General features: G+C 44.4%; 1 protein-coding gene across 2 annotated transcripts in view; it reads right to left on the bottom strand.

The window, feature by feature from the left end:
* The window catches only part of SMOC2 (SPARC related modular calcium binding 2), a 308,253-nt gene that overhangs the window by 110,736 nt on the left and 173,026 nt on the right, over positions 1-24,491 (bottom strand). For both annotated transcript variants that reach the window (XM_056567010.1, XM_056567011.1), the window contains one exon: positions 3,978-4,164. In XM_056567010.1, coding sequence (XP_056422985.1) covers positions 3,978-4,164 — 187 coding nt within the window. The remainder of the gene's footprint in view (positions 1-3,977; positions 4,165-24,491) is intronic.

The raw sequence follows: 24,491 nt of genomic DNA, 5'->3' as shown, positions 1-24,491 counted from the left end.
TCCAGAAGTACGACAAAATCAATAATAGGGTATCATTTTAATCGTATGGACTTACAGAATAAAGAGGTGTCATTTTTACCAAAAAATGTACTGCGTACAAACGGAAGCCCTCAAAAGTTACAAAATAGCGTTTTTTTTTTCAATTTTGTCTCACAATGATTTTTTTTTCCGTTTCGCCATAGATTTTTGATTGCAAAGTAGAATTGGTGGCGCAAAAAATAAACCATCATATGGATTTTTAGGTGCAAAATTGAAAGAGTTATGATTTTTTAAAGGAAGGAAAATTTTTAGAGGAAAAATCGAAAATGCAAAAACGGAAAAACCCTGTGTCCTTAAGGGGTTAAATTCTCACTGTAAGATGTATGTATATATATATATATATATATATATATATATATATATATATATATATATATATACCTTATGGAAATAAAAGGGTCAGAAATAAAAGAAAACCAATATGGATGAATAAAAATGTTAATGGGGCAATAAATGACAAAAATAAAGCATTTAAACTTCTAAAACAGGAAGGCAGTGAAGAAGCATTAAAAAGCTATATAGAAAAATGTAAAATATGTAAAAAAAAACTGATAAAAGCCGCAAAAATTGAGACAGAAAGACTAATTTCCAAATTGAGTAAAACTAACTCCAAAATGTTTTTTAACTATATAAATAGCAAAAAGGTTAAAAATGAAAATGTTGGCCCTTTAAAAAACGATAAAGAAGAAATTATAAACGGGGATCAGGAAAAAGCTAATATATTAAACAAATTCTTCTCCACTGTATTCACCGAGGAAAATGAAATGCCAGGTGAAATATAATGAGATAAGGTAAACTCCCCAGTACAGGTCACCTGTCTAACCCAGGAAGAAGTACAGTGCCGCCTACAAAAAATCAAAATGGACAAATCACCAGGTCCAGATGGCATTCACCCCCGTGTTCTAAAGGAATTAAAGGGGTACTCCGGTGAAAACCTTTTTTTTTTTTTTTTTTTTTAAATCATCTGGTGCCAGAAAGTTAAACAGATTTGTAAATTACTTCTATTAAAACATCTTAATCCTTCCTGTCCTTATTAGCTGCTGAATACTACAGCGGAAATTATTTTCTTTTAGAAACACAGAGCTGTCTGCTGACATCACGAGCACAGTGCTCTCTGTTGACATCTCTGTACATTTTAGGAACTGTCCAGAACAGCATATGTTTGCTATGGGGATTTCCTTTTACTCTGGACAGTTCCTAAAATGGACAGAGATGTCAGCAGAGAGCACTGTGCTCATGATGTCAGCAGACAGTTCTGTGTTTCAAACGGAAAATAATTTCCACTGTAGTATTCAGCAGCTAATAAGTACAGGAAGGATTAAGATTTTTTTAATAGAAGTAATTTACAAATTTGTTTAACTTTCTGGCACCAGTTGATTTAAAAAAAAAAGTTTATCACCGGAGTACCCCTTTAAAGGGGTATTCCGAGCAAAAACATTTTATCCCCTATCATTTGGACGATCGCGGGGGGGCCTGCTGCTGAGACCCCCCGCGATCTCTCTGCAGCATCCGCATTCTATGCGGGTGCTGAATCTCCAGTTTCGGAAACCTCTGGGTTTCCGGGACTGGTGATGTGATGTCATGCTACGCCCCCTCCAAGCCATGTAAGAAGGCTTAGGGGAGACCTAATAACTATGTATAAATATATCAGGGGACCTTACAGAGATCTCTCCCATGATCTATTTATAACCAGGACTGTATCCACAACAAGGGGGCATCCTCTACGTCAGGAGGAAAGAAGGTTTCTACATCTGTAACAGCAGTGAGACTGGACTGTGGAATTCTGGCCATGGTTAACTCGGTAAAAGAATTTAAAAGGGGTCTGGATGCATTTTAGGAGAATAACATTACAAGTTACGGATTCTAGATGATTGCCATATTTGGAGTCGGGAAGGAATTTTTACCTCTAGTACGAGGGTTTTTTGCCTTCCTCTGGATCAACTCAATAGGGACTCATTAGGGATATAGGTTGAACTTGATGGACTCTGGTCTTTTTTCAACCTCATGAACTATGGGGGGCATTTATCAAAGGATTTATGTGGGTTTTTTTACGTAACTTTGGCGCAATACTCTGGCGCAGTGTCTTTTTGCGCCAAAGTTTGGCGCATCTTCTCCATTGTCATTTTTACAACTTTCTCAAAATCACACGGTCCTGTGTGTGATTTTAACTTCAGTCAGTAATTCATCATTTGCGCCAATCGATCTTTGGCGCAATTTTGGTGCAAATCCCGTTTTTTTGGCGCAAATCCCCGCCAAGAAATTTTGCACATGGAAAACACACTTAGCAATGTCAGAAAATGTAAAGGCGTAAAAATACATACATTTTTTTTTTTGTGAAAGCAGCGACACCTCCAGGGCTGCGCAATACTATCCTGCGACATAGTTGTCTCTGAGGGATCTTCACTCTCCGTTGAGCCAGCATTGGACATGGCCACACAGGTTCAGGAAAGGTAAGCACTAAAGCAGTGGTCTCCAACCTAAGGACCTCCAGATGTTGCAAAACTACAACTCCCAGCATGCCCGGACAGCCAACGGTTGTCCGGGCATGCTGGGAATTGTAGTTTTGCAACATCTGGAGGTCCGCAGGTTTGAGACCACTGCACTAAAGTAACAAAAAAACAAAAAAAATACCCAAGTTGAAAATAAAATCCATTTCACATGGTGACTATAAACCCCACAAAAGAAAATAACTCATGTCGCTTGCTGATATACTGCAGGAGGGACTCCGAAATGGCTGCTCTACAGGGTAAAATACGCGTCCTCTGTGGCGGTAAGTTCTGTGTAAAAGACGCTGTGAACAGCTGATTTCAACATTTGAGCCAAAATTACTAACAACTTGCACCAAATGATAAATTTGGTGCATATCCACGAAAACCAAAGTGAAAAAAAAAGGGTAAAAATAAACTGTTAACAGGCAAAATTGATAAATACCCCCCTGTTACTATGTTACATTAATAGCACATTGCATTGCACACTACAATATATTGCATATGATCTTGCTGAGAGGTTGTACTTTTTAGGATATACTGTTGTAGTTGCTCCTGACAATTTGAGAGCTTAATTAAATTTGCCTATTTTATACTAATTAAAAATATTAATTTTTATTTTCTAGTCAGCAGTTAAAGGGGTACTCTGCCCCTGGCATCCTAGCCCCTATCCAAAGGATAGGGGATAAGATGTTTGATCGCCGCGGTCCCGCTGCTGGGGACCCCGGGGATCGGCGCTGCGGCACCCCGCCATCATTACTGCACAGAGCGAGTTCGCTCTGTGCGTAATCACGGGCGATACAGGGGCCGGAGCAGCGTGATGTCATGGCTCCGTCCCTCATGACATCACGGCCTGTCCCCTTAATGCAAGTCTATGGCAGGGGGCGTGATGACCGCCACGCCCCCTCCCATAGACTTGTATTGACGGGGGCGGTCCGTGATGTCACGAGGGGCGGAGCTGTGACGTAACGATGCTCCGGCCCCTGTATTGCGCTCTGCGCAGTAATGATAGCGGGGTGCTTCAGCAGCGATCCCCGGGATCCCCAGGAGCGGGACCCCGGTGATCTGACATCTTATCCCCTATCCTTTGGATAGGGGATAAGATGTCTAGGGGCGGAGTACCCCTTTAAGGGTTTGTGCATCTGTACTGAATATGAGCTGCAGATACTGCCTGATGCTGATGCCTATGAACTTGAGAAAAATAAATTTTTAGCAAGTAAAATTGATTTGTATGCATAAGAAAAAGGTGGTGCATGGGATTAAAAAAATATGATGTTCAGCCTCGATCACATTTTTTTTAACATCTGTACTTTGCCATCATTTCCTACTATTTTTATAAAGGATTTCTAGTCAAAACTTATTTGAAACATTATAAAGAAAATCTGATGCCATAAAGGAAGAAGGCCCATAGACATGCTATGGATGTTTCTGAAATTATAACCAATAGTTTACCTTGTCGATGTGCCAGGTATGGGACGTCCAGTGTCCACAAGGACACACCAGCAGTATCCTGTGGATGGGTGACATTGTATAGGCTTGTACAACCCTCCGACTGCACACTCAGGAATAAATACATTGTCATTCTTTGGTTGTCTGGCTTCTTCTAGTGCAGATTGGTGCTCCTGATCACAAGATGATGCTGCGCAAAATAATAAAAGTAACATTCATTTTAGAAATATTGCCTTTTTAATACTTAGAGTCTCATGTATATATTTCAGTCCAGGTAAACAGATAGATTTCATAGCAGTCAGAGACTTTTAATGTCTTACACTCTGTCACATGCTTTCAGCTAACATATAGGTGCAAACAGTCAAATCTAAAGTGTGCCGTTTTTTGCTTGTGTTTGGCAGGCTACATGATTGTAATCTTTCTATATTAAAATATTTGAAAGTTAACTGTGATGTAGCATGATGTTTCTAAAGCTCTATACCTGCATTTTCCTTAGCTTGTAGTTAAAGGGTTATCCAGGAAAAAACTTTTTTTTATATATTAACTGGCTCCAGAAAGTTAAACAGATTTGTAAATTACTTCTATTAAAAAATCTTAATCCTTTCAGTACTTATGAGCTTCTGAAGTTAAGGTTGTTCTTTTCTGCCTAAGTATTCTCTGATCACACGTGTCTCGGGAAACGCCCAGTTTGGAAGCAAATCCCCATAGCAAACCTCTTCTAAACTGGGCGTTTCCCGATACACGTGTCATCAGAGATTACTTAGACAGAAAAGAACAACCTTAACTTAAGAAGCTCATAAGTACTGAAAGGATTAAGATTTTTTAATAGTAATTTTCAAATTTGTTTAACTTTCTGAAGCCAGTTGATATATATAAAAAAAAATGTTTTTTTCCTGGAATACCCCTTTAAAGGTAGGGGAGCTTGGGCCAAGCTAATTACAGTCATAGGGGAAAAATAGTCCACCCTTCTTTAATTCTGTCTCTTTATGTATCAGAGCCCAAATAACAATTGTGTGTTCTATAAACAAATAAACAAACAAACTCTGGTGACAACAACAACAAAAAAAACTACAACAACACCACATAGTTTTTTCTTTTCCCAAAAAGTAATATCTGTAATCAGGAGAAATAGAACAACTACATTTTTGAAAGAAGTATTGGAGAGGCTCTTGTCAAACTAGCAACCTATAGACCCGAGCTGCCCAAATAACACCTATACCCACGGTGCTAAAATGCTAAATAAGAAGAAGAAATTGGGGCTCAGGGTTGTGAATATTGAAACAATGGATTTTTTTTTATATTAAAATGAAAATGTGCTTGGTGTCCTGTGACTCACAGGGCCATTGTGGGTCAGCAGGAACACAGGATGGCATACAATATGATACAATTATATTAAGTAAGGTGGCAAAAAATGTAATAAAAAAAAGTCCTTTTAAAATGGTAAAAATGATAATACAAAATAATAATAAAAATAGTTAAAAATGAGACCACACACTTATAAAATGAGTCCGACCTAGATGTGGTGATACAGTAAATTGAGTTGTATCTCTGTTCTATTTCAGTAGTAACTCTTTAAAACTCTGCCCCATATGCTGGTATTAATCCAGTTATAAAGATTAAAGAGTCTACGGCTGACACCACTGACTCCGTTTAGGTAATAGTCTGTATCTGCACTGTGATACAATGTATCTATTGTATCGGTAGGTATATCATACCTTGCGATGTGTGCTTGTTGTAGGCCACGTCCCGGCTCTCTGGGCAGAGAGAGCGCTGCTGGAGACGGATGATCGTGGGCTCCAGTTAGAGGGGCTGCAGCGCTTCTCCTGTATTTGGCAGTAGCAGATACCGGCAGCGTCCTCATGTCAGGATGGCGCATACTGTCTTGGGCTGATTGACAGGTTTGTTAATGCCGGTATATTTGGGCAGATAAGTCCGATATTGTGCTGTATCCTAATATTAGAATTAGTGGAGGTTGCCCTTGTGCTGTGTTTCAGGCCATCCTGACACAAGGACACTGCTGGTATCTGCTACTACCGAATACAGGAGAAGCGCTGCAACCCATCTAACCGGAGCCCACCATCATCCGCGCTGCGAACCTGAGAGATGGAGAGTCTCCAGCAGCACTCTCGCTGACCAGAGAGCCGAGACGTGGACTACAACCAGCACACATCGCAAAGTATGATATACCTACTGATACAATAGATACATTCTCTCACAGTGCAGATACAAACTATTACCTAAACGGAGCCAGTGCTGTATCTCATATCCCCGGATTGGGGAGCCACAGACTCTTTAATCTTTATACCTGGATTAATACCAGCATATGGGTAAAGTTTTAAAGAGTTACTACTGAAATACAACAGAGATATAACTCAATTTACTGTATCACCACATCCAGGTCAGACTCATTTTATAAGTGTGTGGTCTCATTTTTACCTATTTTTATTATTATTATTTTGTATTATAATTTTTTCATTTTTACCATTTTAAAAGGATTTTTTATTACTTTTTTTTGCCACCTTATTTAATATAATTGTATCATATTGTATGCCATCCTGTGTTCCTGCTGACCCACAAGGGCCCTGTGAGTCACAGGACACCAAGCACAGTTTCATTTTAATATCAATAAAATACCATTGTTTCAATATTCACGACCCTGAGCCCCAATTTCTTCTTCTCAGCTACATTTTTGGCCACTCTTCTTTACATCTCTTAATGTGCTCTCTTAACCCCTTAAGGACCCAGCCATTTTACACCTTAGGACCTGGCCATTTTTTGCACATCTGACCACTGTCATTTTAAACATTAATAACTCTGGGATGCTTTTAGTTATCATTCTGATTCCGAGAATGTTTTTTCGTGACATATTCTACTTTAACATAGTGGTAACATTTTTTAGTAATTTGCATCCTTCCTTGGTGAAAAATCCCAAAATTTGATGAAAAATTTGAAAATTTTGCATTTTTCTAACTTTGAAGCTCTCTGCTTTTAAGGAAAATGGATATTCCAAATAAAAAAAATTTTATTCACATATACAATATGTCTACTTTATGTTTGCATCATAAAATTGATGTGTTTTTACTTTTGGAAGACACCAGAGGGCTTCAAAGTTCAGCAGCAATTTTCCAATTTTTCACAAAATTTCCAAACTCACAATTTTTCAGGGACCAGTTCAGGTTTGAAGTTGATTTGAAGGGTCTTCATCTTAGAAATACCCCACAAATGACCCCATTATAAAAACTGCACCCCCCAAAGTATTTAAAATGACATTCAGTCAGCGTTTTAACCCTTTAGGTGTTTCACAGGAATAGCAGCAAAGTGAAGGAGAAAATTCACAATGTTCATTTTTTACACTCGTATGTTCTTGTAGACCCAATTTTTGAATTTTTACAAGGGGTAAAAGGAGAAAATTTATACTTGTATTTGTAGCCTTAAGCACATACATTATATGTCTATGTAAATTGTTCGGCGGGCCCAGTAGAGGGCTCAGAAGCGAAGGAACGACAAGGGGATTTTGGAGAGTACGTTTTTCTGAAATGGTTTTTGGGGGGCATGTTGCATTTAGGAAGCCCCTATGGTGCCAGAACAGCAAAAAAAAAAAAAGATGCCGTACCATTTTGGAAACTAGACCCCTCGGGGAACGTAACAAGGAATTAAGTGAGCCTTAATACCCCAAGGGTGTTTCACGACTTTTGCATATGTAAAAAAAAAAATTTGTTTCCCCCCAAATTTCACATTTTTGCAAGGGTTAATAGCAGAAAATACCCACCAAAATTTGTAACCCCATCTCTTCTGAGTATGTGTCACGATGCCGGCTGGCAGGTAGTGGATCCTCTGTGCCAGAGAGGGATTGGCGTGGACCGTGCTAGTGGACCGGTTCTAAGCCACTACTGGTTTTCACCAGAGCCCGCCGCAAAGCGGGATGGTCTTGCTGCGGCGGTAGTGACCAGGTCGTATCCACTAGCAACGGCTCACCTCTCTGGCTGCTGAAGATAGGCGCGGTACAAGGGAGTAGGCAGAAGCAAGGTCGGACGTAGCAGAAGGTCGGGGCAGGCAGCAAGGGTCGTAGTCAGGGGCAACGGCAGAAGGTCTGGAACACAGGCTAGGAACACACAAGGAACGCTTTCACTGGCACAATGGCAACAAGATCCGGCAAGGGAGTGCAGGGGAAGTGAGGTGATATAGGGAAGTGCACAGGTGAACACACTAATTGGAACCACTGCGCCAATCAGCGGCGCAGTGGCCCTTTAAATCGCAGAGACCCGGCGCGCGCGCGCCCTAGGGAGCGGGGCCGCGCGCGCCGGGACAGAACAGACGGAGAGCGAGTCAGGTAGGGGAGCCGGGGTGCGCATCGCGAGCGGGCGCTACCCGCATCGCGAATCGCATCCCGGCTGGCAGCGGAATCGCAGCGCCCCGGGTCAGAGGACGTGACCGGAGCGCTGCAGCGGGGGGAGTGAAGCGAGCGCTCCGGGGAGGAGCGGGGACCCGGAGCGCTCGGCGTAACAGTACCCCCCCCCTTGGGTCTCCCCCTCTTCTTAGAGCCTGAGAACCTGAGGAGCAGACTTTTGTCTAGGATGTTGTCCTCAGGTTCCCAGGACCTCTCTTCAGGACCACAACCCTCCCAGTCCACTAAAAAAAAAATTTTCCCTCTGACCTTTTTGGCAGCTAAGATTTCTTTGACCGAGAAGATGTCCGAGGAGCCGGAAACAGGAGTGGGAGGAACAGATTTGGGAGAAAAACGGTTGAGGATGAGTGGTTTGAGAAGAGAGACGTGAAAGGCATTAGGGATACGAAGAGAAGGAGGAAGAAGAAGTTTATAAGAGACAGGATTAATTTGACACAAAATTTTGAAAGGACCAAGATAGCGTGGTCCCAACTTGTAGCTAGGGACACGGAAGCGGACATATTTAGCGGAGAGCCATACCTTGTCTCCAGGGGAAAAAACGGGAGGGGCTCTTCTTTTCTTATCCGCGAACTTCTTCATGCGTGATGAAGCCTGTAAGAGAGAATTTTGGGTCTCTCTCCATATGATGGAAAGGTCACGAGAAATTTCATCCACAGCGGGCAGACCAGAGGGCAAGGGAGTAGGGAGGGGGGGAAGAGGGTGACGGCCATACACCACGAAAAATGGGGATTTGGAGGAAGACTCAGAGACCCTGAAGTTATACGAGAATTCGGCCCATGGGAGGAGATCTGCCCAGTCATCCTGGCGGGAGGAAACAAAATGTCGCAAATAATCACCCAAGATCTGGTTAATTCTTTCTACTTGTCCATTGGACTGGGGATGATATGCAGAAGAAAAATTTAATTTAATCTTGAGTTGTTTACAGAGAGCCCTCCAGAATTTAGACACGAATTGGACGCCTCTATCCGAGACAATCTGCGTAGGCAACCCGTGAAGACGAAAAATGTGTACAAAAAATTGTTTAGCCAACTGAGGCGCAGAAGGAAGACCAGGAAGAGGGATGAAATGTGCCATTTTGGAGAATCGATCAACGACCACCCAAATAACAGTGTTGCCACGGGAAGGGGGTAAATCAGTAATAAAATCCATACCAATCAGAGACCAAGGCTGTTCGGGGACAGGCAGAGGATGAAGAAAACCAGCGGGCTTCTGGCGAGGAGTCTTATCCCGGGCACAGATAGTGCAGGCTCGCACAAAGTCCACAACATCCGTCTCCAGAGTCGGCCACCAATAGAAGCGGGAGATGAGTTGCACAGATTTCTTGATACCCGCATGACCCGCGAGATGGGAGGAGTGACCCCATTTGAGGATTCCGAGGCGTTGGCGAGGAGAAACAAAGGTCTTTCCTGGAGGAGTTTGCCTGATGGAGGCAGGAGAAGTGGAGATCAGGCAGTCAGGTGGAATGATGTGTTGCGGAGAGAGTTCAACTTCTGAGGCATCCGAGGAACGAGAGAGAGCATCGGCCCTAATGTTCTTATCGGCAGGACGAAAGTGAATCTCAAAATTAAATCGGGCAAAGAACAGAGACCACCGGGCCTGGCGAGGATTCAGCCGTTGGGCAGACTGGAGGTAGGAGAGGTTCTTGTGGTCGGTGTAGATAATAACAGGAGAACTTGATCCCTCCAACAGATGCCTCCATTCCTCAAGTGCTAATTTAATGGCTAGAAGCTCTCGATCCCCGATGGAGTAGTTCCTCTCCGCTGGAGAGAAGGTCCTAGAGAAAAAACCACAAGTGACAGCATGCCCGGAAGAATTTTTTTGTAGAAGAACAGCTCCAGCTCCCACTGAGGAGGCATCAACCTCCAATAGGAAGGGTTTGGAAGGGTCAGGTCTGGAGAGGACGGGAGCCGAAGAAAAGGCAGACTTGAGTCGTTTAAAGGCGTCTTCTGCTTGAGGAGGCCAGGACTTGGGATCAGCATTTTTTTTGGTTAAAGCCACGATAGGAGCCACAATGGTAGAAAAATGTGGAATGAATTGCCTGTAATAATTGGCGAACCCCAAAAAGCGTTGGATAGCACGGAGTCCGGAGGGGCGTGGCCAATCTAAGACGGCAGAAAGTTTGTCTGGATCCATCTGTAGTCCCTGGCCAGAGACCAAATATCCTAGAAAAGGAAGAGATTGGCATTCAAACAGACATTTCTCAATTTTGGCATAGAGTTGGTTGTCACGAAGTCTCTGAAGAACCATACGGACATGCTGGCGGTGTTCTTCTAGATTGGCAGAAAAAATTAGGATATCGTCCAGATATACAACAACACAAGAGTATAACAGATCATGAAAAATTTCATTGACAAAGTCTTGGAAGACGGCAGGGGCGTTGCACAGGCCAAAGGGCATGACCAGATACTCAAAGTGTCCATCTCTGGTGTTAAATGCCGTTTTCCACTCGTCCCCCTCTCTGATGCGGATGAGGTTATAGGCGCCTCTTAAGTCCAATTTAGTAAAGATGTGGGCACCTTGGAGGCGATCAAAGAGTTCAGAGATGAGGGGTAAGGGGTAGCGGTTCTTAACCGTGATTTTATTAAGACCGCGGTAGTCAATGCAAGGACGTAGGGAGCCATCTTTTTTGGACACAAAGAAAAATCCGGCTCCGGCAGGAGAGGAGGATTTACGGATAAAGCCCTTTTTAAGATTCTCCTGGACGTATTCGGACATGGCAAGAGTCTCTGGGGCAGAGAGAGGATAAATTCTGCCCCGGGGTGGAGTAGTGCCCGGGAGGAGGTCGATAGGGCAATCATAAGGCCTGTGAGGAGGTAGAGTCTCAGCTTGTTTTTTGCAGAAAACATCCGCGAAGTCCATATAGGCCTTAGGGAGACCGGTTACTGGAGGAACCACAGAGTTACGGCAAGGGTTACTGGGAACCGGTTTTAGACAGTTCTTGGAACAAGAGGACCCCCAACTCTTGATCTCCCCAGTGGACCAATCCAGGGTTGGGGAATGAAGTTGAAGCCAGGGAAGTCCAAGGAGAATTTCCGAGGTGCAATTGGGGAGGACCAAAAGTTCAATCCTCTCATGATGAGATCCGATGCTCATAAGAAGGGGCTCCGTGCGGAAACGTATGGTACAGTCCAATCTTTCATTATTTACACAATTGATGTAGAGGGGTCTGGCGAGACTGGTCACGGGGATGTTGAACCTGTTGACGAGAGAGGCCAAAATAAAATTTCCTGCAGATCCAGAGTCCAAGAAGGCCACTGTAGAGAAGGAGAAGGCAGAGGCAGACATCCGCACAGGCACAGTAAGACGTGGAGAAGCAGAGTAGACATCAAGGACTGTCTCACCTTTGTGCGGAGTCAGCGTACGTCTTTCCAGGCGGGGAGGACGGATAGGACAATCCCTCAGGAAGTGTTCGGTACTAGCACAGTACAGGCAGAGGTTCTCCATACGGCGTCGTGTCCTCTCTTGAGGTGTCAGGCGAGACCGGTCGACCTGCATAGCCTCCACGGCGGGAGGCACAGGAACAGATTGCAGGGGACCAGAGGAGAGAGGAGCCGAGGAGAAGAAACGCCTCGTGCGAACAGAGTCCATATCTTGGCGGAGTTCCTGACGCCTTTCGGAAAAACGCATGTCAATGCGAGTGGCCAGGTGAATAAGTTCATGTAGATTAGCAGGAATTTCTCGTGCGGCCAGAACATCTTTAATGTTGCTGGATAGGCCTTTTTTGAAGGTCGCGCAGAGGGCCTCATTATTCCAGGACAATTCTGAAGCAAGAGTACGGAATTGTACGGCATACTCGCCAACGGAAGAATTACCCTGGACCAGGTTCAACAGGGCAGTCTCAGCAGAAGAGGCTCGGGCAGGTTCCTCAAAGACACTTCGGATTTCCGAGAAGAAGGAGTGTACAGAGGCAGTGACGGGGTCATTGCGGTCCCAGAGCGGTGTGGCCCATGACAGGGCTTTTCCGGACAGAAGGCTGACTACGAAAGCCACCTTAGACCTTTCAGTGGGAAACAGGTCCGACATCATCTCCAGATGCAGGGAACATTGGGAAAGAAAGCCACGGCAAAACTTAGAGTCCCCATCAAATTTATCCGGCAAGGATAAGCGTATCCCAGGAGCGGCCACTCGCTGCGGAGGAGGTGCAGGAGCTGGCGGAGGAGATGACTGCTGAAGCTGTGGTAGTAACTGTTGTAGCATAACGGTCAGTTGAGACAGCTGTTGGCCTTGTTGCGCTATCTGTTGTGACTGCTGGGCGACCACCGTGGTGAGGTCAGCGACAACTGGCAGAGGAACTTCAGCGGGATCCATGGCCGGATCTACTGTCACGATGCCGGCTGGCAGGTAGTGGATCCTCTGTGCCAGAGAGGGATTGGCGTGGACCGTGCTAGTGGACCGGTTCTAAGCCACTACTGGTTTTCACCAGAGCCCGCCGCAAAGCGGGATGGTCTTGCTGCGGCGGTAGTGACCAGGTCGTATCCACTAGCAACGGCTCACCTCTCTGGCTGCTGAAGATAGGCGCGGTACAAGGGAGTAGGCAGAAGCAAGGTCGGACGTAGCAGAAGGTCGGGGCAGGCAGCAAGGGTCGTAGTCAGGGGCAACGGCAGAAGGTCTGGAACACAGGCTAGGAACACACAAGGAACGCTTTCACTGGCACAATGGCAACAAGATCCGGCAAGGGAGTGCAGGGGAAGTGAGGTGATATAGGGAAGTGCACAGGTGAACACACTAATTGGAACCACTGCGCCAATCAGCGGCGCAGTGGCCCTTTAAATCGCAGAGACCCGGCGCGCGCGCGCCCTAGGGAGCGGGGCCGCGCGCGCCGGGACAGAACAGACGGAGAGCGAGTCAGGTAGGGGAGCCGGGGTGCGCATCGCGAGCGGGCGCTACCCGCATCGCGAATCGCATCCCGGCTGGCAGCGGAATCGCAGCGCCCCGGGTCAGAGGACGTGACCGGAGCGCTGCAGCGGGGGGAGTGAAGCGAGCGCTCCGGGGAGGAGCGGGGACCCGGAGCGCTCGGCGTAACAGTATGGAGGTACCCCATAAGTTGACCTGAAGTGCACTACGGGCGAAGTACAATGCTCAGAAGAAAATGAGTCATATTTGGCTTTTTGAGAGCAAATTTTGCTAGTGGGGCATGTCGCATTTAGGAAGCCCCTATGGTGCCAGAACAGCAAAAAAAAAAAAAAAACATGGCATACCATTTTGGAAACTAGACCCCTTGAGGAACGTAACAAGGAATTAAGTGAGCCTTAATACCCCACAGGGGTTTCACGACTTTTGCATATGTAAAAATGTATTTTTTTTTCCACTAAAATGTGTGTTTTCCCCCAAATACAGAGGCCCATAATATGGGGTACAGTGGGCCAGAAAACTACAAATCATAAAATAATAAAACAGGATATGTTCCCAGAATGATGACCCAGAGCATAGCCAAAACTTAAAAAAATATGCCCACCCCAAACCCTATGCTCCGAGTCATCATTCTGGGAATGTGATGTGTGTGGCCGTCCCTAACCTGTTGCCTCAATGCGCACCCGCTCAGGTGGAGAGTGTGCACTGCGCATTTGAGGCAACATAAAAAAGTCCCCGATGATAGTGACTGAGTGACCTATGACCCATTTTTTAAAAAACACCCCCAGAGGTCTTATCAGGTTTTTTTTTTTTTTTTTTTAAGGTTTTTTTGGGCAATTTAGTGATTTATGGGGGTTATATTTTGGAATGTACTCTGGACTTGGTACATTGGTTAAATTATGGAAAATTCTAATGAAAGGGAAAATTTAGTGCTCCATGGAAGTGTGATACTCCCTGAAGAAGCCTATGCAGAGGCCCGGATTATCTGGGCAAGTGTCACACTGATACCTGGTATCTTTCCTCATCCCCTTCCTGTAACACACACTGCATTTTTTCTGGGATCGCCCCTTCTTTCCACTGTGGGGGACCTCACCTGGAAAGTGTTGGCCTGGGACGATCCTGGCGCCTATAACTCCAGACCCTTGGGAAGTCCGGCCTGATCTTTCCCGGTCAGCAAAGATCAGGAACCTTAGGACTTCTTCTTGGTACTGGAGGAATATCCCTGTGTTGCCAGCATACTGGGATAGTACAAAAGCGTTGTACATGGCAACCTGTACCAAGTAGACCGCAACTATTTTGTAGCATACACGTGTTTTCCGCATGGCGTTATATGGCTTAAGGACTTGATCTGAGAGATCAACTCCCCCCATATACCGATTGTAGTCCAGAATACAATCGGGCTTGAGGACCGGTCCCACGGTACCTCGCACAGGGACAGGGGTGCTGCCGTTCCCATGAATAGTGGTGAGCATAAGGACATCCCTCTTATCCTTATACTTCACCAACAACAGGTTATCATGGGTCAGGGTACGGGACTCACCCTTGGGGATAGGCGTCTTAACAAAATTTAGGGAGGCCTCTCTGGTTCTTCTGCACGGTCCCACAAGCGGACGTGGATCTGGCGAAAAGGCATTTGAACAGAGGGATGCTGGTATAAAAGTTATCCACATACACGTGGAAACCCTTATCCAGCAATGGGTGCACAACTTCCCAAACGAGTTTCCCGCTAACACCCAGAGTGGGGGAGCAATCTGGGGGTTCAATACGGGAATCCCGTCCCTCATATACTCTAAACCTGCAAGTGTACCCGGAGGTACTCTCGCAGAGTTTATAGAGCTTCACGCCATTCCGCGCCCGCTTTGAGGGAATATACTGGCGGAAGATGAGTATGAGGGAAGTATGTAATGTGTGGTGCTTGGAGTAAAAAGTGTAATAACAGTAATAGAAAAAAGCTGCTGCCAAAAAAAAAGGGGGTGGCGCACGCAGCTCCCTGAACCCCTAATAGGACCCGGGGTAAGGGATCAGACCATAATAGGACCCTGGGGGACCTATTAGGGGGTCAGGGGGGGATTTTTTTTTTTTATAAAAAAAAAAAAGGGGATGGCACACGCAGCTCCCTGAACCCCTAATAGGACCCGGGGTCAGGGATCAGACCCTAATAGGACCCTTGGGGACCTATTAGGGGGTCCGGGAGTTTTTTTAAAACTTTTTTTAAACTTTTATTCCACTTTTTTTTACTTATTTACTCCTACCTGTCCCTGCAATCCGCTGTCCCTATTCTAAGGCTCCTGAGGGGGCTCTGGAGCTCTGGGGGATGATCCACGCCTTCTTCTCACTGCTGCACCTGCTGACTGAACGAAGAGAGCAGGTGCAGCAGCGGGAAGGGATCGTTAACCCCTCCTCTGCCGCTCTGCTATTGGCTGGACGATCGCCAGCCAATAGCAACGTTGCTGGGGCAGTGACAGTATTGTCACCGCTCCCCAGCAACGGCAGGTGATAGGCGGTGTACTGTACACCGCCGATCACCATTTATTTCCAGGTCATCGGGTCACAAGTGACCCGAATGACCCGAATCGCCGAAGATCGCTTGCGTGATTTCGCAAGCGATCTCCGGCGATCGCCGACATGCGGGGGTCCCGGGACCCCCCTTGGCATTTGCACAGCATGCCTGCTGAAGAATATCAGCAGACATGCCGTTCCGATCTCTGCCCAGCGCGTGGCAGGGACCGGAAAACGCCAGGACGTACGGGGACGTCCTGGGTACTTAAAGCCCAGGGTGCGGGGACGTCCCCGTACGTCCTGGGTCCTTATGGGGTTAAAGAGTACCTGTCACCAAATAAAACTTTTAATATAGTTTTCCTTATGTAATTAACAGCCACTTTCCCAATTACTTGCTTTTAAAATTATCAACATAAATATGTTTAAAATGTAATAGAAAAAACAGCCACTAGGTGGCTCTGTTCTGTTCCCTGCCACAATTAATACAGTGAGTTGTGTCTCCTCCGGGCCAGGCAAGAGACCAAACTCATGAAGTTTTTCTGGCTGCACTGAGCTAGAATGACAGCTGCACAGGGCCTCACTGAAAGCTGCACAGAGCTTCACTGAAAGATGAATAGAGCTTGAGGTCTTCTATTCATCACAGCACTGCAACAATGTGAGGTAGGAAGTGGTCCCCCAGCAGGCATTACATCAATGAAGCCCAATGAAACACCCACATTCTCCTGCTGGGAAATTACACTATGTGAGCAAGAATAAAGGTAAGATACAGAGCTTTTGAAAGCTCTGAAATTTTTTTAAAGGCTGGAAGGAGTGTTAGGAGTAGATAGGGAACATAGCCCGAGTTAGATTAAAAAAGTTTATTTGTTGACAGGTACTCTTTAAAGAGAATATGACAGCAAGATCATCCACATTAACCTGAATATGCAGGTTAAAGGGGTACTCTACCCCTAGACATCCGCCACCACATGAATGGAAGGGGAGTGGCGTGACGTCACGATCCCCATCGTAGGAACCCAAAGTTCTAAACATACGGTTTAGAATGCCTAATCCTTTTGATAGGGATAAAATGTCTAGGGTGGAGTACCACTTTAATAGTGAGAGATCCTGCTTTAAATGCTGTTTACCTTGTTATAGAGTACCTGTCATTTGCAAAAGCTTTTTATATAATGTAGATAATAACATTACATGTATATTTTTTTAATATACATTGGTTAAAAAATGTGCATATTTTTGGGTGAAAAAATGCTGTATTGTCCTTGCAGTTAATGCCTGTGTGCCTCTATGTGGAGAGAAAACACACAACGTGTGGGCGGGACAATCAGGGTTCTGTGCAGGCTCCTGGCTTGTTGGTCATTCGGCTGTGTGAGCCAGGAGCGTGTCACAAAGCCTCAGTGCACAGGGCCCTGCTTGTCCACCTAAACTTCTTGTATTTTGTCTCACTTGCTCCTGTAAGTGAAAGGTGTAGGTGTTCTAATATTTTTGCTTCATATAGTGTATCTGCATCTTACAAGATTCAATGCACATCAGCACAAAGCAATGACATTATTGAAACTCTCTATATTCTTCTATATCACTGGCCACTGGACCAAAGAGGCCTGTAGCCTAAATTTCTCTACTCATAATGGGAGTGTGAATCAGTAAGTTTTTAGTTTTTTAGTGGAACATTTGCTATGTGGAAAAACAAATGTGGCCCTTAATCTGTGTGTGGGGAACTAAGGGGGCCCTTAAATTGTGTGAGGGCCCTTTCACTGTGTAGGGGCAGTAAGGGGACACTATTACTGCACCAAAGCAGACACATTTTCTATGTCGGACACAAAAAGAGGCATTATTACCGAGTGGTGCACAAAGTGAGGCACTATTATCTGTGACACTATGTGTGTGGCAATATTTTTGTGGGGGTAACTAGTTATGAGGGCACCAGGGATAACAGCAGGAACAGTAATAAGGAAACCAGAAGTATAGTAGTATTAAAGGGGTGGAAAGATGGGAGAAATAGGTAGGGAATAAGTAGTGAAGGTTCTGAAAAAGTGAAGAGCCAAATACCCCTGGGCTTCAAACTCTGCAAGGCAAGTCATGGCCATGGGAAGTTTTCATGGCTGTCTGGGTCTGATAGAAATAGAAGGTAAATTGATCAACACCACTCCGAGAAAACATCAGCTGTGAGTTGCTAGATTTAACCATACTGTATTCAGTTTTATTGTTTGCAAGTCTTCTGCACTGTATTCTGCTTGCGCTGTCTGTCCCACTACTTCCGTAATTATTAAGTGTTCTCTCCAATAGCAGCAGTGTCAGAACAGGCAGGGCAGTCTTTACAGCACCGCAATCGTTGCTGGGAAGGGGGTGTGGTTTCCAGTGTTCAGGGAGAGTAGTAAACTTTCTAAAAGTCCGATTTTTGTTTAACCTCCATCCCCCTCTTTATAACCTCCCCAATATGCCACTGTGTGTGTTACTTTCCTTTGAGGACTCACAGTTATCACATCAAGGCATCTCTAAATCAGGGACGTCCTATTTGCATATAGGAAGAGATCTGTCAATCATGGCCAGAGAACCTTCCTGATGATTCAACGCTCCATTCACAGCTGAAGTTTTGTATATGACTCCTCTACAACGGCATAGCAGATCAGACGGAATCATATATTATTACAATAAGGGAACCTATCAGTGTTTCATGCTTTCCATGGTTTAGGCAGCAAAAAACTAGTGACAGGCTTTCTTCAAATAATCTCTGTAATATGACTAGAAGAAACGAAAGACTAATACAACCTATTTTATTTTTCTCTCCTCTAAAGTCATGAAAAGTAGAAGTTGTTTAGGGTCAAAAAGTGTGGAATATAGTTTGCATCCAGTTACAGAATCAACAGGCCTCTGTTTTGCAAGTGAGTTAAACAGTGCTGATGTTTATTTATTTCAGTCTTGTGGTTAAAGTCTCTTTATGACTCTTATGATCCATCCTCTGCTGTGTATGGCTTACAAACAGGAAAAAAGGAGACTCCCAGTGTTCTGATTAATTTTGCACACATGCAAATTATCATTTTGGACTCAATAATCTTTAGTAGAAAAAGACGAACAAATCTGTAAACAAAATATCTATAAATGGTCTGTTTACTCTTACATGGACCAAATATATAAATAAATATATATATATACCTGTAGATATATATATATACACGCATGCAATTCTAATTAAAGCTAGATGTTTTTGAAGCACCAGTGATTGTATCTATTAAGTGACAGCTGCAGTCCACATGGATGCATGCAACTCAATGAACTTTGGACTGCAGCTGTAGCTCGATGGCCTATGTAACGGTCACTGTACAGGAAGGGGGAGAATAAGATTTGGCCATCAGCTATAGTAAATGGCCTGGCATAATCTTTCACTGTAATCCTGTCTGTGATGATAAGCTGGAAAAGGCTGGAAAATAATCTGTACAGAACAAGAAGTGTCAGTTTATTATTACTTTAACCAATAAATCCTGTTCCCGGGATCAAAAATACCCTTATTATTACCGCACCCTTAAACATCACTTTTATTAATGTGTTTATTAAAAGTTATTACAAAAAAAAAGGTTTAAAAACATCAATGTCACCAGACTAACTTTAATAGGTGTACGCCACTGTGACATGAGGGCCTGTCACCGTGTGTCAGATTCTCAACTCCTTGAGTACCATACAAAGAGCACAATTTAGTGTTAGTTCAAGACAAAATATGATGGCTGGCAACAGAAATCTCCAACCAAACTGATTTTCTTTTGAACAACAGAAAAATTGGAAAATTTCTTCTAAAAACTGTACCACACCTGTCTACAGGTTGTATGTGGTATTACAACTTGGCTTCATTAATGTCAATGGAACTGAGCTGCAAAACCACATTCAACCCACAGACAAATGTGGTGCAGTTTTTTGAAGAAATCAGCTCGGTTTAGTTTTTTTTAATGCTGGATAACTCCATCAATATGACACAATGTAAGGCCCCATATACTGTAATAACCTGTCACATGTCCGTATAGCATTTGAAAACATTGAACTTTAATAAATGTTCAATAAAATTGCTTATACAGTAACGGTTAAGAAGAAAAGTATACAGTAGTCCAAAAAGATTCAGGTTACTGCATCCTAGTCGTAGAACTAACAACAAGAACATTCAGCTTGATCTATTTTACCAATATAAATCTGTCCTCATTTCAGACAAGCATAATATAATTTTACAAATTGCAAATTGAAAATATATCCAGCGCCCTGGACTATACAATATAAACAGACCAGAAGCTGTGCGAGGTGACACCATGTACTGTTGCTTCCGTGTTCACGCCCGCCCCCTCATCATGCTCCACCCTGTGACTTCACGCCCCCCCTCTCAATGCAAGTCTATGGGAGGGGGCATGACGGCCGTCACGCCCCCTTCCCATAGACTTTCATTGAGGGGGCGGGGCATGATGTCACGAGGGGGAGGGCATGATGTCATGAGGGGGCGGGCGTGAACACGGAAGCCCGCACCCAGGGTTCGGAACTCAATGTTCCAGACACTGGGGAGCGGAGTACCCCTTTAAGCCATCTGTGGTATCCCAGCACCAAAAGCTGTCCCGTGGTTTTGGACTGTCTCTGGCAGCTTGGCAGCACAAGGTGTTAGGCTCACTAGAATGCTATAGTTGTATTAATTATGTGTGAATGATAACAACAGATAATATATTTTTCTAAATTAATTTTGTTATTCTTGAATGTACATATATTTTTCTGTTACTGTGCCTTTAATTGTAAGCAGTGAACCCCATGTGACCCTGCCTGCCAATGAGACCCCAAAATGCTCCCCTGTATAGTGAGGTGCAAGGGAGGAGTTAGTCAGTCCACTGTTGGTTTCACCCCAGTGAGGCGCCTGAGCAACAGCTTAGTTCAGGTGTGCTGTGTGTTGTGTGCTCTGAGGAGAGTCCTACTGAAAGGGGTACTCCGCTGCTCAGCATTTGGAACAAACTGTTCTGACCGATTGAGCTGGTGTCAGGAGCTCGTGATGTCACGCCCCCTCCCATAGACATTCATTGAGGGGGCAGGGCGTGATGGCATGAGGGGGCGTGGCAATGACATCACGAGCTCCTGGCGCTGGCTCCAGCGTTCAGAACAGTTTGTTCCAAACGCTGAGCAGCAGAGTACCCCATTAAAATCTAATCTCTCAACTGGTCATCCTGCAAGTATTACTCACAAGGAGGAAATTCATGCCTATGCGGAACAGTCTTCAGTACCTTGGCAAGACCCTAGCAACCAGGATTTAATCTTCAGTCTCAAGTCAGTATAATTCTGTCCAGTGAAAGCACCACAAGTCTCAGCAAGGCAACAGGGATCCTGCACTCTTACACCAAGGCCAGCTGTTTGTGTATTACCATCTGTACCAGCTCAGTAAAGACAATTATCCGTAACATGACATCGATGTGTTCAATTACTCCCCGTGTCAGGCCTACCTGCCTCCAATCTTGGACCGTGTATAGGATAACGGTGCCCTCGTGTTACAAAGTGATCAGGTATTTCCACCAACAGTGGACACCACATCTGCTTTTGGTGTGCATGAACACGATTCGTGTGTGCCTACAAAAAAAAACCCTAGTCTGAACTGTGTCTTAGAAGCCGCACGGAGCATGCAACACTTTATGCGCCAGAATCATTGTATGGGACTTCATGCTGACCGGTGCTAAGGAAATAGAGGGGGGAGCACTTTATTCAAGGCCATACTGTGTGTGAAGATTGCAAAAGACTGTGTATCTCAAGTTTTCAGGCATGTGTAAACAGCGCAACAAATTCATGCTGCACCACAGAATCCAGTCCTTCCCAGGAGGGGTTAATCCAGCAAGCGCAAAGCGTGCAAAGAATTCCCGCCAGATGAAACGCCCTGTCCCTGGGCACGGGAACCAAGTTGCTGCGCCAAAGTGTAAGTGGAACTCAAACGACCGCCTCCTTGTTGCAGAGGAGACGGTTGAAGAGGCTGCATGGATGATGTAATTCCGTCTGGCGGTTATTTTAGAGGAGCCTGCTATAAAGCCTGCAGTACGACTCCACCCATGAGATTTGTCTTGTGAGGAGGAGAGAAGGTGCACCAAGATGGAGACTCCAAGTGGGAAGCATAGCCAAGCAAACATGCAGCAAGTGACAGCGGCAGCTGAAGTTTTTTCAACCTTTGCCATCGCCCTGAAGGACCTTGTCGGTGATGCCAACAAGTCACCGGGAACTTCGACGGCTGGCAAAAGTCCTGAAGCACAGTCTCCTGCATCATCCCGGCTGAAATCGCCAGTGAGGCTCTTGCCTCACTTCACCCTGTGGGGTTCTTGGGCAGAGCTCTGCAGTGAAGCCTATTTGAGGTTATTGATATGTGTCAGCAACAAGGTTATACAGTCTACCCTGCTTAGCAAGTTGTGCTAAATTTATCATTTCACTTGTGCCATTTTGATACATTTATTACATTTATTATCGTAATTTCATGCACACTTTGGCCTTACTTATAAATCTTCAATAATGGCCCAGATTTATCAATCTGTCTAAAACCAAAAAAGTTTGGTTTTTGCCCATAATAACCAATCACAGCTCAGCTTTCATTTTATCAAAGCTTGTTACAATATGAAGGCTGAGCTGTGATTGGTTGTTACAGACAAAACCAGACAGATTTTGTTTTACAAAAAAGACAAAAAGGAGCGCTCCATGGTGAAATAAATAACATATGTGGAAACGCTAGTGATGATAGAGCGCTTACCAATGTAAGTTGTGCAAATGCCAGCACAACTTGGATGATAGCATGAAGCAGATCCCTCTGCTGCCACTCCACAATAAAAGCAATAAAAAAACAACGACCGCCAGACCAGTGGATAGTAGGGCCCTGAGGGACCAGGCAACAGTTGAAGCAATCAGCTTTATTCCCAACATGCAACGCGTTTCGCGCTAGTGCGCTTCATCAGGCGTTGCATGTTGGGAATAAAGCTGATTGCTTCAACTGTTGCCTGGTCCCTCGGCACCCTACTATCCACTGGTCTGGAGGTCGTTGTTTTTTTTATAGATTTGGTTTTAGACAATTTTGATAATTTTTTTTTCTTTTACGAGTTTTACTGGTGTTGTTAGAATGTGGAAACAAAAAACCAAACAGGAGTAAGGCGCTGCCTTGTGCCATTACCCAGGGTAACACATAGGTGAAAGAGGGGATACATGAAACCTGCTCACCTGATAGAGCTGAACTCAGAGCTCAACACCTTATAGCACTTTCAATAATGCAAAACTGTGTGAATGAGTCTTTACACCGTCTACATCATCTAAGATGATATGAGATATAAAATTCTGACAATATATTAAATCTGAAAATTGCCCTCAACTGTGCAAATTGCTATGAAAATGTTCCTAAAAGGGAGGCCACATGGTGCAGCCAGCCATATGCAACTGAAATACTGCCCAGATACTTGCTTGGCATTTTCAGAAGTATTTTCCAGCTGTAATTTTTTTTCAGCCGTTTTCTCATTGATTATGGTGAAAAAAATGGCTGGAAATACAAGTGGTAATAAAATATGCATACATTTTTTACACCCAGCCTTAACCCCTTAAGGACACAGGACGTAAATGTACTTCCTGGTGAGGTGGTACTTAACACACCAGGACGTACATTTACGTCCTGTGCATAACCGCGGGCATCGGAGCGATGCCCGTGTCATGCGCGGCTGATCCCGGCTGCTGATCGCAGCCAGGGACCCGCCGGCAATGGCCGACGCCCGCAATCTCGCGGGCGTCCGCCATTAACCCCTCAGGTGCCGGGATCAATACAGATCCCGGCATCTGCGGCAGTGCGCGATTTGAATGAATGATCGGATCGCCCGCAGCGCTGCTGCGGGGATCCGATCATTCATAACGCCGCTTGGAGGTCCCCTCTCCTTTCTCCGTCCGGCTCCCGGCGTCTCCTGCTCTGGTCTGTGATCGAGCAGACCAGAGCAGAAGATCACCGAAAACACTGATCTGTTCGATGTCCTATACATAGAACAGATCAGTATTAGCAATCATGGTATTGCTATGAATAGTCCCCTATGGGGACTATTCAAGTGTAAAAAAAAATGTAAAAAAATGTAAAAGTAAAAGTAAAAAAAAAGTGAAAAATCCCCTCCCCAATAAAAAAGTAAAACGTCCGTTTTTTCCTATTTTACCCCCAAAAAGCGTAAAAATATTTTTTATAGACATATTTGGTACTGCCGCGTGCATAAATGTCCGAACTATTCAAATAAAATGTTAATGATTCCGTACAGTGAACGGCGTGAACGAAAAAAAAAAAGTCCAAAATTCCTACTTTTTTAATACATTTTATTAAAAAAAATTATAAAAAATGTATTAAAAGTTTTTTATATGCAAATGTGGTATCAAAGAAAAGCACAGATCATGGCGCAAAAAATGAGCCCCCATACCGCCGCTTATACGGAAAAATAAAAAAGTTAGAGGTCATCAAAATAAAGGGATTATAAACGTACTAATTTGGTTAAAAAGTTTGGGATTTTTTTTAAGCGCAACAATAATATAAAAGTATTTAATAATGGGTATCATTTTAATCGTATTGACCCTCAGAATAAAGAACACACGTCATTTTTACCATAAATTGTACAGCGTGAAAACGAAACCTTCCAAAATTAGCAAAATTGCGTTTTTCGTTTTAATTTCCCCCAAAAAATAGTGTTTTTTGGTTGCGCCATACATTTTATGATATAATGAGTGATGTCATTACAAAGGACAACTGGTCGTGCAAAAAACAAGCCCTCATACTA

The sequence above is a fragment of the Hyla sarda genome, chromosome 3 (assembly GCF_029499605.1).
Source record: "Hyla sarda isolate aHylSar1 chromosome 3, aHylSar1.hap1, whole genome shotgun sequence".
Lineage (NCBI taxonomy): Eukaryota > Metazoa > Chordata > Amphibia > Anura > Hylidae > Hyla > Hyla sarda.
Note: the sequence above shows the minus strand (reverse complement) of the source record. Positions and strands in the feature narration are given on the sequence as shown.